This window comes from Scomber japonicus, chromosome 6, assembly GCF_027409825.1.
Source record: "Scomber japonicus isolate fScoJap1 chromosome 6, fScoJap1.pri, whole genome shotgun sequence".
Lineage (NCBI taxonomy): Eukaryota > Metazoa > Chordata > Actinopteri > Scombriformes > Scombridae > Scomber > Scomber japonicus.
Window position 1 is genome coordinate 5,097,093 of NC_070583.1, and position 15,759 is coordinate 5,112,851.

At 40.3% G+C, this 15,759-nt stretch overlaps 1 protein-coding gene across 1 annotated transcript in view; it reads left to right on the forward strand.

The window, feature by feature from the left end:
* bcas3 (BCAS3 microtubule associated cell migration factor) overlaps positions 1-15,759 on the forward strand; it is a 359,279-nt gene that overhangs the window by 53,521 nt on the left and 289,999 nt on the right. Inside the window, exon 14 of the mRNA XM_053321422.1 lies at positions 11,416-11,549. Coding sequence (XP_053177397.1) covers positions 11,416-11,549 — 134 coding nt within the window. The remainder of the gene's footprint in view (positions 1-11,415; positions 11,550-15,759) is intronic.

Here is a 15,759-nt window from a genome sequence, read left to right on the forward strand (position 1 = left end):
GACAGTTTTAAGTAGTTTTTCTTTTTGTTTTTGGGGCTTTGTGGTCTAAACTTTGGGCGCTGCATCAGAAACATGACTAAAATGCCCTTTTACCATTTAGGGAATATTTCCAGAGTCCAGAGGTTTCTTTTCCAGGTTGATGTGCAAAAGGCTGGACTACTGTGACGCCCCTCTGTCTGGTGTCTAAGAAAGTTTTTGGTCAGTTTCGGCGCGTACAGAACGCAGTGATATTTGTGCTGACAAAGACGAGAATTTTCCACATTATTGCAATTAAAAAATCTTTGTATTGCTCTTTCATTTGTCTTCATATCATACGGTTTAGAAGTATATGCCTGCTAGGTCCTTTTAGATTCTTTGTGTTGCTTTCTATGCATGAATTGTGCTATAGAAAAAAAGCATATTATTATTATATAATATAAATTAAGCTGCAAAGTGACTTGAACTATACATTTCAAATTAATGTTATCAAAAGTACAATATTTCCCATAGGAATTATAGTACACTAGTTAACTACAAATAAAGTATCTTGAGTAAATGTGTTTAGTTACTTTCCACCACTGTCTACATATATTGGTTATTTATACAGCTGTGTTGTTTGACAGCCTCTCTTAAAAGCATAATATTATATACATGGGTATTGTCAGACATGGATGTTTGACATGCGTACCGTAGAACTGATTTCTGTAAGTAGTAAAAGTGAATTAGCCAGCTACCTTGTTGCCTGTACTTTCGCTATGAGTCAGGCAAATAAATTGTATTTGAACTGGATACAGTTTGTGCTAAGAAGTATCTCTTTACATTTTCATTACCTTTTTCATGCTCATAAAACAGTAGGCTGCCACAGAATCATTTTGTGCTGCCTCCTGAATGCTCTGAATATGGAAGTTGTGAATACCCCATCAAAGCCAGGAGTAATAGCAGCTGAATCAAGACTGAATCTCTCCCCACACGGAACTGTCCCATAAACCATATCCCTGGTTTAGTAACAGGCCAGTCTAATGAATAGCCTGGCCCGTTGAGCCTGACCATTGAGGCAGCTGTGCCGTGAAGGCAGCTCTCCATGGTGTAATAACTCTGTCTCTCCATCTTACTGATGTGTGAAGGAAACCAGGCCGTCGCCGAAAAACCCTGGACCCACACGCACATGTTGAACACGAGGGGAATTCCCACACACAAGCAGCTCCACTCGGCCACACATTTACAGCCACACATTTAGCACGGATTGAGTTGTGTCTTCACACCAAGATAGTAATTAGTACTCATAACCATGCCCTGACGTGATTTACAACAGCTACTCTGCACAGCTCCGCCTTGCCCTTTTCATTATTTTGACTGGGGATGAAACGAGTTGGTTTTTCCAACTCTGTGTTTTACATGAACATCATGATCACTGTTATTAATGTTAGATATATTGCCCAACATTACAAAAGTCTGACTTTTTTGTGATGTCTTTGTCAAAGCTGAGGTCAGTGTTTTTATAATTTCTATGTAAGAGTAAATTAAGTCATTAACTGACAATTTTAGCAATGACACAGACAATTAAATCACAATCATATATTAGCCAGTCTTTGTGATATGGATCAATGTGTGGAAATGGTGCAGTTGCAAGGAATGATTTTATAGGAACAGTTCTTACAAATGTATCAATAGCCAGATCTGGGGTTCAGTATTAGGAATCTGATATAAAGATAACCAGAGCCTTTGCTCCACCAAATAATGTCTGATGTCATCACTGTAAACAAAGTTTAATCAGTATAGCTATACCTCTCTAGCTGTACGCGCAAAACTGTGAAACAAAGCATATTTTTATGCTTCAAGTCTATTTTCTCCCATTTTAAACATTCAACTAAAGAGACTGTGTATTGAGCCCTGAGTGCTGCTAAGCCATGGGTGACCCATACTCCATATAGAAGTACATATATTAAGCTGAATTTACCAACAGCTACTAGCTCTACGTTAACTACGCAGGCTAGCAAGGACCTCCAGTTCTTTCTGTCATTTCCTTACAGTCTCTCCACTTTTTTTAAATCTCTGTAGTAGTTTCATCAAAGATAGATGAGAGCAAGTTGCTGCAGCATGTCGCTCAAGTTGAAACATTTTTCATCTCACGCAGACTCATCATTGCCTCAGTTAACGCCGCCCCGGGTGAATTTGTGTGTGTTGGCACCCACTGGGTCTTTCACCGCTCTTCACTTTGTGTGCGGTCATGCCACATCTAAAATTTAGACATATACTGTAGGCCCGCGTCTATTCAACTGTAGGCAAAACAGTTCCATTTGTTTTTATTCCAACGCAGCATCACAACAAGGACAGGTGAAGTACTTTGCAAGTAGCATCAGCGTGAACAGCCTTTGGAAGCAGAAAGTGTTTTATTTTAGCTTTTAACTTTGTGCATTGCTAAGATCCCTACAGCTAATCTTTACAGGGTAATGCAATGCTAGACTGTCTAACTCATTATGAAGACTGATTTTACACTATAATGATCAAATCTATCAGCTGTTGATGAAAAAGTGAAATTTACAGCCACAACAGACATCAAGAAAAACATCAGGGGCCAAAGTTATTGATGATTTTTTCTAAATTGTATAATTCTGGGGGGAACAAAAAGCTTTAAGTTTTAAAGTATCACATTGGTGGCAAAATGCTGCAACACTTTCATAAATCAAAGGTATTGAATAACCGAGGCTGATTCTCTACAGTAGTCCAGTATAGTCCCATGGAGAGACTTAAGAAAAAAAAGATAATGCTAAATACAGTATTCATCTGAGGAAAGTATTAAGTTGCTACATGCCCGGAGCTAAGGAGAATATTTGGATTCGGCCACTGACCATGAGTCACGGCCTCTGGAAAGCTTGGCTGAGAAAGACTCACCCCATTCTCCCTTGAGGCTGACGCTAACCAAACCTCCAGACACCTCAGCAGTGTCGAGTCATTCGCTGCCCACACAGTGCGTTAACACGCAGGTCATTTGTAACTTCTTTACGGTATGTGTGTAGGTGGGTGGTTGGTGGGGAAGGGTTGTGTTGGCAAGTTTTGTTCCCATCAACAGAGCTGGTTTGTTTGTGCTGGCAGGAGTCTCCGTGGAACAGAATTAAGACATGGACACAGCCGAAAAATCTCAATTTACTATTCTGTTTAATTTTTGGGGATATAAAGATGTGTGATGGAACAAATAACTGACACATTTGCTACTTCAAGAGCTGTATATCAGCATACTGTAGACACTATAGAGGAATGACCAGTGGGGAAGTAAAAACCAACATTTAAACATCATGATGGGAGCATGAATGTACTCACTAAATGCCAATGCCTGTTGCACATTAGGTTTTAAGATGTGCAAAATCAATAGTGTGGTCTGTATGTATCTCCCATGGTGTCCAACATGTTAAAGGTAAAGGAAGGATGTAAATGTGAAGACAGTCTGCCTACTTGATTTTACTGTCTCTTTGAGTTTTTGTGGGAAATGTCAAGAGTGTCATGGAAACACAACTCCTTATACAAATACTAATAAATAGAAATAACAGGTAGTGTCCTGTATCAGCACTTCTAAGGCTTTTCATTATTCTTTTTATCCCAAAACAGAGCTGCACCAGTGGCACGTTTTGCAGACCCTCCAACTACACAGTCTGCACGCATGTCCACGTTTGCAGTTTACATTACTGTTTGTGACTCAGGATTGTGAGCTAATTTGCCAGATGGAGCAGGGCATTGTTAGTTTGACGGAGAGATCACAAGATTTTGCGGTCGCTGGTGTTATAACAAAAATATCTTGATGTTGCAATTTAGACATTTTTGACATTGTGCAAAAATCTAAATTCTAATTAAGTGAATTTACTCATCAAGCCTGTAAAAGAAATGTCACAAGCTCCCCCTCCGGTTTTTGTTTTCTTTTAAATCAGAGGACAATAGGAGCACTGTGAAATCTTGCTTATGACAAGCTGCTGTGAATGTTTAAAGGGATTTCATTAGTTAAGAAAAAAGAACTCTTAGAAATTTAAAACAAGCCGTGTAAAGTCAAGGAGCTTACCTCTTGAGCTTCACTGTCTGCTTGTTTGCTCAGAAAGGGGATTAAGTGCTGATCACAGTCCCAAATTCTTTATCAGGAGATTGTGGAGCAATTTGCTTTGGGGCTTTTTTAAAACATGGCTTCAAAAGAGGTCTGGTGTTAAAGTTCTCTCTAAGCTGCTGTGAGAACATGTTTGTCTCATGTTGGGAAACCTCGGAAAGACAACCAAGTCCATGTATTGGGATTCACTGGGAGTTTGGATTAGCTGCAGGAAATTGGGAGTTGTGGCTTTTGGCAGATGAACTCTTTGCAGGTGAAGTGAGAACAGAGGCTCCCTTAATGTTTTTATCTCCTTGTGTTATCCTGTTTTGTACCTGTTAGATGTCCCTCTGGTGTATGAAGAAATAAAAAACCTCTCCTCTTTAGAATAACTCCAGCAGGAAGTGTGCAAATATGTAAATGCTCCATAAAAACAGAGTTAAGTGGTGTGTTTTCCACTTAAGGTGATGAAAGAACAAGCCTGGAGCTCTGCCTTGAGAACAGTCACGCTTTGTGAACTTGACCGCTATGGTTCCTGCCCCTTGTGTGTCGGCACAACTTTAAAGCCAGCCGCGTTTTGCCCTGTTAAAAGAGCCGGCGTTCCAGCATAGTAATATCAAACTAATGGCTGCTTCTTAGCTAGGTTAGCACACACACACACACACACACACACATACACACACATACATACACACACACACACACACACACACACACACACACACACACACACACACACACACACACCTTTTTTCATATCTATTAATATCTAAGTGCTCGCAGGTGGTCTGCCTGTGAAGCGCGTAGGAAAACACAACCCTTGGTTTCAGCCTGCTGTACATCAAATGAACCATAAGCACCTTTTCCTCCTTTCTTTCACTCTGTTGTTTGCTCTGTTTTTCTTTGCAGCCTGCACCCTCTCTCAATCCAACCATTCATTTCTGCCTTCCTTCCCTGCCTCTGCCCTTCTTTTCCTCTGTAGAATGAAGTTTGGATGAAGTTCAGGGATTCAAGATAATTTTACTAGCCAGCGAGATGGCAGTGTTCCATGTTTAGAGCATTGTTACTGTCATTTCCCTTTTTATCAGAGGATCTGAACAACATTCTTTTTGTGTCAGTATGTTATTATGTAATCGTTGACCATTTTTATACCTAGAAGAATAAGGATTTTAAGTTTCACCCAGAGTTCCATCTTTAATTGAACAGATGTCTTTAAAATATCTCCCTACCTAGAAATTATGTTTGCTTTTTTAAGAGTCATACTTTTGTTGTTATACAAAATTGTCACAATATCGAAGAAGTTAAATATAATATAATAATATTGTTGATGTTTCAGCGTTGTCAGGTAAAATTGCAATACATGTAAATGCAAAGAAAAGGTCATTTAGCAAAAGTGATGCTGCTACATAATTTGCCCACTAGAGAGCAACAAAATGTCCTGCTCAGATCATATCTTCATCAGAAGTCCTTAATATCTATATTTATGAGTAATTCAGGTTTGTACAACTTAGACCCTATTTTTCATCTGTTATGATAAGGTCATTCTTGCTAAGTTAATTGCTGAGGTCTTGGTGCATGGGGCCATCACTAAAAGAAGTTGGACGGGGCAAGAAATGCAATTTGACAGGCCTTAAAGAAGCTATAAAGAAGTTCCAAAACCTGAGGTGAACATATGTAGAAATGCCCACTTCAAGTCAAAAGCCAGGCCTTCAACCTGCTCTCAACTCTTCATTTTCCAACAAGCTGATGTCAGCTCGTTTCACATGCCCATAAATGGCCGTCTGTTCCATAGTCTCGGTTGCTAAGGTTGTTGCTAAGGTTTTTCTATGTGTTTTTCACATTGTCCACTCTCACTCTGACTCAAACATGTACATATGTATTTGAGAAGTGACATTTGTCAGTAATGAACAAGAAAAAAGTAGTAAAATCCTACAACTATAGTTGTTTCATGGTCTGGTGACATGGCCCCTTCGGACCTGGTGGGTCTCCTGAGGGGCTTCCACAAGCTGGCCAATCAAAACAGAGTGGGCTCTTTGGGGTGAAGACCCTTTCAGAGACAGGAGCTAGAACGGTCTGTTTCAGACAGAGGCTGAACTGAGGGGCTGAATAAGTACAGAATGTCTTCTATACATAATACCCCACAATAGTGATATTTACCGTAAAAACTGGTATATAAGTGTATAACCCACCAGTAAAACACAGAGAGAGGTTGGATCTGCATATGATTATAGTAATGTAAAAGGCCGTCCACACTAAGAATGATAACTATAACTTTAAACATAATGATGTGAGCGTCCACACTTATGAACTATAACGTCCTATTAACAGCCTTACCAAGCACATGCATGCTCCAGCTGTGTCTGCAGCTAATGAAAATAGATAGACTATTGATGAACCGTTACTGCTGTATGTTGTACAGAAAAATGATTGTGTTTTGATCAGAGATATTTCAGACACTAGTTGCTGTGATGTTTCAGTATTTACAGACCGAACTGACCCGACTGACAGCAATATTATGTAAAGTTACTATATTATTTTAAAAGACTATCCGAACCCGGTCAGATGTAATATACCGGTCCAGTTCAGTTAGGCAAATCATTACTGGACCATTAACCATGATTCAGGTGTAATATGTGTGTTTTAATTGTGTTTCAAATAAAAGTAAATGTGTGTGTTTATAAATGAATAACTACTGGTGCATTCAAATAAGCCAGTCTTTAATAGAAAAGAGTTTTTCCCAGCATGACTCTCTCCAAAATATACTGCGATTTATACACCGGTGCGACTTATACACCGGTTTTTACGGTACTTGGAAGAGGAAACAGAGGGCCAACCATGAAATATTACCTAAACTGTCAGTTGTAAACATCCATTAAAGTTTACAAGCTGACTTTCTGGTGTAACATCAGCCTATATTACTTGCGGTTGTTGGGTGGACACACATTTTTCCTGTGCAATTACAGATTATTGCAGACATAATGGTTGCACTCATTTTTGGTTTTGCTTCCAAATGGTTTAGATAATCTGGATAAACTGTTGGCTTGTTCGTTTGCCTGATTGGCTGACTGTTCATTTTTCCTGCCTTGTCAAAATGTGTTTGAACAATTACCCTGTAATTCCCACATTTCAACAATTACATTTCAAGTACAGAGATTCTCAATTCTTAATATATAAGAATAATCCAGAATGGGTTTTCATCTGATATATTATTATGAGATGAGCCACTTTTTCCTCATATATCTACACAGTATCTGGCACCAACATTAGTTATTGGTCGGATGGCCGCCAGACTAGAAAAAGCTCCGGTGCAGCGTTTAGGTCATGTGACATTAAAACTTTTAATTAAAAACCAGGGAGATAATAACACATAGATAATAACTTGTCTGGACTCCAGGTTAAATGTAAGATAAAAATAAGACTAGTCTGTGCTTATAAGTTCTACACTATATATGTAATTAGTTAGACTTCACCCTCTGTGTGATATTAGAGGCGGATGGCTTTGGATGTCAGCATTCGACTAACCCTAATACCTACCCTGCTGCCCAGCCGAAAATATATTAGTATGGTCCTGTGGTGCTGAGAGGATTAGTAGGACATTCTCCTCCCTCCTTCAATTAGCACTGAAGTCAGTAGCAAAATTTATACTGGTTACAAAAAGGACACATACGTATTAATCTATTACTTTACTCATGTAACCATCAGGATAGTTTGTAGTTAGAAGGCCAAACTCTTAGCGGTCCAGTGAGGGGACTTCTAAGCATTTTTTGGCTGAATTCAACAGGCTTAAGAGTTTTAGTGTCAAACAGTAAAAGATGAACAGTAAAAGTAGGTTGATAAGTGGATAGGGTAGGTGGATAGTAATGATGGTGGACTCGTCGCGGTAGGTGGATGAATGAATGTGAATGGTTCATAGGTGGTCATAGTACCCATGGCAGCACTAATACATTGTTGAGCTGTGCAAATTAGAATGCAGAGCGACGCTGTATTGTGTATGCCCAACATATGTGCAAGTGTATACAGAAACAAACATACAGTCCTGCCCACCCCCAAAAAACTGCCAGCTCTGAAGACAAAGCCTCGTCTTACGATGGATAGTCTTTCATTTGTGTGTTGGGCTCATTTGCTCTGAAGTTTATGCATGCTGGTAACAGTAAAGCTATCTGAATTCCCCAAGTATTCCATCTTGTAAGCTTTATGCCTTCCACATGGTTATAATTTGAGATTTTCCCGATTTTCAAAGCTTTTTTTGAGCCTAGTGTTGTTAATTAAAAAGTGGACTAGTTTGTTGTGGCCTTTTGTGTTGCCAAGTAGGGAATTCACCGCCCTCTGTTGCTCTCTCCATTTCTTTCTCTGTGTTTCTCTCTCTCTCTCTCTCTCTCCCACTCCATCGTCCCATCTGCCTTTGTCAAGAATAAAGCTAGCCCAACCACTTTGTAAATGAAACATCCTCCCACTATTAATGGGATTGAGCAGATGTTTTCTGTTTGGATGGTCAGGGATGGGACAGTAAAGCCTGCAGCAAAACAAAACAAAAAGATTTTTGGGAGGAAAAAAAACAGAAAGCAAAAGCAGATATTTATGGAAATGATTATATCACTTCCCTCATGTCCCATAAGGACGCATGTCTCGCACACATGGCAAATTAGAGGTCATCCCTTCCAGTTTAGCGCATGTCTAAGTGCGTGTGCCAGCGATTTTGGTACTAAAACATTGTAAATAACACTGTAACCCCTGGGACGAGGTGTTATAAATAGGACGTGTCAAACCCTGCTCCGGCCAGCCTCTGGTTTCCCCGAAACCCTCTCTTTTCACCCGCCGAGCTGCTCAGCTACTTTTTAATTTGGCCTTCCCGCGGGCTAACCAACTGACGCCTCTCGGCCAGGGCCCCTGTATTTCAACAAGGCCACAAAAGCCCCAGTCCTCGGGCACTCGCACTCACAAAGCTCTCCAGCCTTTCTGAGCTGTTACTTTTTTGGAGCCCAGACTCTACCATCAGCAGAAGAGAAACGCCGGCCACGGCCAGAACGCCGCGGCCAAGTCTCATCTGTCAGAATCCCAGGGGCCAGACTCTCCAGCAACTGGGTGGGCGGGGCCCGACCAAAACAGAGAGAGGAGGAAGAAAGAAAGAAAGAAAGAAAGAGAGGAGTGTGGGGAGAGAGGGTTTGAGAGCGAGAGGAAGCTCCCAGATAAACAGACCGCAGCGCCTCAACTCCTAATCACCCTGCGCTTCCGTTTCCAGACTCTATAATTAGAAGGGCCCCGTCCCTTTTTTCTCTGTATTCCCAGTTGACGCAAATGCTTCTTGTGGCTTGGCACCTCGTTTGGGGCGTGGGTTTTCAAGAGTTTACAGGCCCTGGGCCTTAGCTCTCTGGCTTTCTGGTCGCTCTGATACAGCATGAATAGCTAACCACTTTCTTAATGCACACTTCACTTTGCTTCTTCTCCACTTTTTCTGCCTCCACCTCTGATAATCTGCATGACCCCATCGCTCATCCACTCATACACCTCCCTCACTCCCACCTCTTCATCATCTTTTATCTGTTCTTCTGTTCATTATAAAGTCTTGCAAAAAAAAACATAAAACAAAAAAACTTTCAAGTCTGAATGAATGTGCAAAATTTTAGCACACTGGGCTTTTTTTTCCAGAGAGGGAGTGTTTTCCATCTCCCTCGCACGTGTTGCTGAATCCTTTTAATCTCATGCCATTCCAGCCTCCTCTTTTCACATTTGACATGCCACCCAATAAAGCTCAGCCACTAATTAAAACCTACTGCAGCCTCCACATAAAAGATTCCATGGGGAAAAACACAGAGGAAAATTACTAATTACTTTAATATCATTTATGTCTGGGAGTCGTCAGAAGGACAGAGGTTTGAGCCTCTTTTTTTTTTTCAAATCTTACACTCTGGATCAGTGATGCGTTTCCAACATTTTGAGTTACTGCCCGATCTACGCCTTTGTTTGTAACATCTCAAAAGGCTTCTGGGGATGGGTTTTGGGTTGCATTTGAAAAAGCGGTGCGGCATTTTTCCTAGCCGAGCCAGTTTAGATCTGGGTTTGTTCTGTTGTGGTTTGTTGAGCATGTTGTTTATGGTGAGGGCCTATACTTTCTAGAGTTTGACGAGCTTCAAATAAAACGGGACCAAATGAATGGGCCTGTCAGTGGGGGATGCACTTGTGCCGAGCTGTGGTTCTGTGTTTCAGTTAATCTCGATGTGTGCACACACACACATGCACGTACGCACACCCATAGCCACGCACAGATGTATGAATACATATATTCTCTCCCCTACAGACACTCATCATCTTGTCTGTCCTAGGAGGAGCACACGACTCGAGCCCTGCTTTTAACCAGACCGAATTTTCATGTGAGGGACGGCTGTGTTTTATGACAGCAACAAACGATAGCTGGCTTTGTTTTAATGGGCTGGTTTGTTTGTTTTAAAGACACAGTAATTCTGTCATGCCGTCTAGCGTGCGTCGTCCGCAGTTGGTAGTGTTTGCTGTATTTGTCTGAGCCGCCAGAGTGAAATACAGTTTAAATATTTTGGTTGGCCTGACTTTGTACCGGTTTACCATTGTACCAGTAGCAGCGTTTAAACAAACAGGCCTGAATTTAAAGCACCTTTGGGCAACTGTGAAAGACTTAAAAATAGAGCTTTGTTTTCTCAAAGCTTCATGTGATGAATTAAATGATAGGAATTCTTTTTAAAAGGTTGTGAAAGAGATTTATACCCAATTATCAATGTGCAAATTTATGATGGGTTGATGCTTTACCTCTCAAATAATTGGATTACCCTGCTGTAATCATTCCCTCCCAATGACAGAGAAAATCTAACTAAGTATTGGTAGAAAATATTACAAAAATTAATGTGATTTAAAGCAGCACTCATAAAGTTGGGGTTACTAGTAATCATACAAGAGCCTCTATGTCCCATAATGCAACTCAACAGCTCTCTACACCCTCACTTTGTTACATTCATTTTCTGCTATAAATGTGTGGTTTCCAATCTGAATTCGAGATGATCCTGATGATGTCATCAAGGGTTATCAAGACTGACCTTCATGTGTAAAATTGGTGTTGTTTCAAAAATACTAATGTTAAGGGTTAGACTATATATACAGTATACTAGACAATACTAAATGAAACATACAGTACAGAAGCATGTAGTAAAACAACTAAAGCAACACCTTAATGTTTAAAACAACAAATAAATCACAGTGGATTAATGGCACCGTGAAACATAGGCTACAATTGATAACACATGTGCTAATGGTTGTGATAATGATTACCAGTTCATGAGTTCATGTAGATCTCAGCTGTGGGAGTGACTCCTGATGCAGACGAGCGTATGTATGTTTTGTTATAGGAATGCTGCTAGTGACCGCCGACACCCTGGGCCACGATTTTCACGTCTTCCAGATCCTCACCCACCCATGGGCGTCCTCGCAGAGCGCCGTTCACCATCTCTACACACTGCACCGTGGGGAGACCGAGGCCAAGGTTTGAAACACACACACACACACCCCTACACCTTATCTAAGTGTCATTGTTTAAAAGAAAAATTCCATCCTGTTACATCTTGGACTTTAATTTTATAGTTCAGTTTAATTACTAGTCATTTTATTCCCTAAATGTGGGAACACTTAGTCTTCACTAGAAAGGCTTATAAAACATTATGAGGGTCATTGCTGACCCATCCACATAAAACAAAAGGCTCTGTCCAGGAGATAATGAAAGAGTTATGACATGAAGCAACATGATTAGAATGCAGCTGAAAACAAGATGGTTATGGCAACAACAAAGAGCAGCACGATGACAGTAAAATAAATACCCAGAAAAACTTGAGTTCCAGTTTGTAGAGCATTTTTTTGCCAATAGGAAGCTCTCTGATTACAAGCATGTGCTTTAGTTTACATCGAGCCTTTAATGCAGAATGTGCTGCCATTTAAACACTGTCACTGGGAATAATGGATTAAACCAAAATTTCTCTGGTCTAGTGATATAATCAACATTATTTACTTTCTTCTCTTTCTCACACACACATATTCCAGACACCTTAAATGGATCGAGTGTGTTGTAGAGGCTGAACAAGTCCATGAGATAAAGAAGGGGGGTGTTTAGAGGGTTGTCTTATTTCCTGTCAGCAGTGGGAGATCCTCTCAACTGTCCAATTGCAGCGTTCCTCCTCAGTTCTGGACTCAATGCCGTCCAAACCACACACAGACAATTTGTGCGAGACATCAGCCGTGACAAGTTAAGAAAAACATTCAACCACCAGTTCATAGACAATAAAAGAACAAATCATGACATGTCCCAATCTACTTCTTCTATCCCCATCTTCTCTTCTGTCTCGCAAATCTAATAAGGGGAGAGCTTGTTTTCTTTTGTTTTGGTTTTTTTTTTCATAGGAATTCTCAGCTCTTCTTCTTTCTTTCCTCCTAATTCAATTGTAGAGTTTGAAGGAAACATCTTTGAAAAACTGCTGCACTTTGTTATGAAACTCATGAAGTTTGATTTGTTCTTGCATAACTGTGTTTTCTGCTAGATATCATGCAATCTAACAAGTATCGTAGTGTAGTATTACTGTACATGGAGTTTTTGACATGATTCTGCATCGAGGTGTTAAAGTCAAAAATGTATTTTTCTAAATGTTAGCTAATGGAAATGTGTATATGGTGTTTTTACAGCTCTCAAATGTAAAAAATGGGTTCAATTTGACCCTGATTAGTATGTAAGGGTTAATAATGTGATGTTGATGTAAAAAAAAATGGCAAAGCTCAACTATTAGATCAGTGTAGCACTCAGAAAGTTGACAGCTAGAGTTCATCTTTACAATAAGCAGCAGTTGCAAGCATTTTTTTTAACTTAATGACTAAGTAATTACCTTTGTGAGATGAACATGAAGTATATTGTGAACTTTCTAGGCTGTCATTTAGAGAATAACGTTACCGGAGCGGAGCGTTTTTTCCCCCAGAAGTAACAGTGCAGCAGAGAGGCTGCTCTCCAGTGCTAGGTATATAACGTTAATAACACATTGGAGTACCCCTCCTAAATCTCACTTTTTTATTCTCATAAAGTCAGGAGACTGTAAAATGCTTTCAAATTCAATAATTAATGCAGTAAACTTGTTAAAATAAAAAGGCTGTAGACAATTTATCTATTCGCCAGTTATGTTTCATGTTGTATTTCAGTGCACTAAGACTAACTGAGAAGAACTAAGAAAAAATAACATTTTGATGCTTTAGTAATCATTTGATCTTTTCATCATAGCCCCACTGAATTGGAATTGAATCTTGAGGTGGCTCTTTCAAGTATAACCCCTAATATACAGAAGGGAATGGCTCTATAATGGAATGGAATGATCTTGGAGTGAATTCAGTAGAGATGGGACCACAATGTAGGACTAGCACTAGCACTACTACTGTGTCTGTGCAGGCCTGGGCCAAACACCCTGCTGACCTCTACTCAGAATTTTCATGGAACATTTGATTATTGTCTGGAAGAGGAGGGAGGTGGCTGCTGTGATTTGCCTGAGCAACACTTGTTGCCCTTACTCCAATATGTAAAGTAAAAGCCAGACTGTGGTTGTGGGTTGAATGGCATCAATAAACATTGGTTGATGAAAACTCATAACATACACAAGGGAAGACAATTTATGTAGTTTTTTTGTAGTGGCTTTGTGATGTGATAACTGTTGATTTTTACTGAAAAGAAGCATCTCAATCATTTAAAAACTAAATAGTTAGCACTATTAAAATTGGATGTGCAGTAGCTTCATGGCCAGTGTAGACAGGGTATAATAAATCTACACAACCCCTAAAGACAGGAACACTGCCCATATATATATGTATGTATATATATAATATATCTAGTTTTCATTTAATAAGTCACTTATTTATATACCAGGGAAATAGTTAATAAATGCATCACCATCACTTCTTAGTGAAGATCATTTGAACCTTTTTTAAACTTCTCTATATGTGTGCACCAACTGTGACATGCAGAAATTTTGCAGAGCGAGTCAGAAGTGCTAACTCAACAAAACCACTTCAGGCCTTGTTCAGTTCAGGATTATTGACTGGCAAAACACACTATCACACACACACACACACACACACACACACACACACACACACACACACACACCCACACACCCTCACAGCCTGCCTATAGTTAATGTATGACCAAACGGCAGGTCCGCTGACCGGCTGCACACTGAGCCTGCTTTGATCCAGCCCGTTGTAAACACTGAATGCTGGTCTTAGCCTAGTGCTTGGGTCAGGGGTTATCACCGCACACACATACACACACACACACACATGCACTCAGATACACACTGGAGAGAGATAAAGGTTTCAGTTAGGTGGGTGGAGAGACGCCTTATCTGTCTCCAGCGGCCAAACATGCGGCTGGCTGTCAGTGACCCGAGGCCAGGTAAACAGACCTGCAGCTGATAACAGCTGCGAAAGGCTGAAGGAGAACCAGAACATAGACCAGCTTGGATCCATGGGGTAAACTAGAGAGTGCCGGTTACTGATTTTACAGAGGTGGCACTCTACCACCCCCTGAACTTTGCAGCACTGCACAATCGGCTGTGAGAACTGGCACTTAAGCATGAGTGTGACTGTCCGCCTACTGCACTAACCTGATTTCTTCAACTTCATGTAAACAAGAAATCTGGTTTCTGTAATTAGGGCGAGAGATTCCAGGAACTAGATTTCCCAAGCTACATTCCTCCAGGAGAACGCCAATTTCTTGACCACATGTAGACATGTGCATGACTAGCATGTTCGACTGAAACTGACACCGAGTGGTAGGGATGTGTCTTTCAAACCAAACAACCCAATAATGGTTTGTGGGGATTGGTGTTGACCGTTGTGCTGTTGTTGTTTCTCCATTGAAAAACTTGAATCAAGAGTAGAGCTGTGTAGTCTGGTATAGTAATAATTACTGGACGGCCATTTTCACTTTCAGCCACTAGGGGGATGTCTAAGCCTCTGTGAACTACCTCCACCTTGTGTTGAAGTAGAACGAGACACGTGAGTGAATTTTTATTCCCGCCCTCAGCTTTTTTTGTGATGAAGATAAAGCCACACAAAAGTCCAGTGTGGGTCAAATTTAAAGTAAAGGCTAATCTTGTCAGGTGTGAAATATGAGGAACAGAGTTAAGCTATCATGTTTCCACATCAACAATACTGACTCATATGAAAAATCTGCTGTGACGTGTACTGAGGGAGGCAGACCTGACGCTAATCACTCAACTAATATGTCAACATTTGGAACAGCTCCTCAAAGGTGTGACAACGTGAAAGAGTCCCTCATGGCTAACATAATTGTAAAAGATATGCTATAAGCGTTGTTTATGATGGGTATTTTTAGGGGTTTGTAAGAGTGTAAGATTTTTTCTTTTAATGAATGTGTTTCTGTAAAGTAATGAAGGCTGAAGTTTGTTATGAATATTGTTTGTTATGAATATTGAAAGTTATTTCTTGGGCCAGTTTTATTCTCTTGTGAATGTCGGCACGCACCAAACATTCAGCTATTGGTTCTGACCACCCACTGGTTAACAGACCATGAAAACATGGACTCATGCACATCCCTACCGAATAGCCTCTATGGATCTGAATGAATCATCTTCCACATCTTTATCTACTCTCCATTCACTGTTAAATACCAAGAGATGCACCTGAAGGTTTTGAAAAGCGAGTAA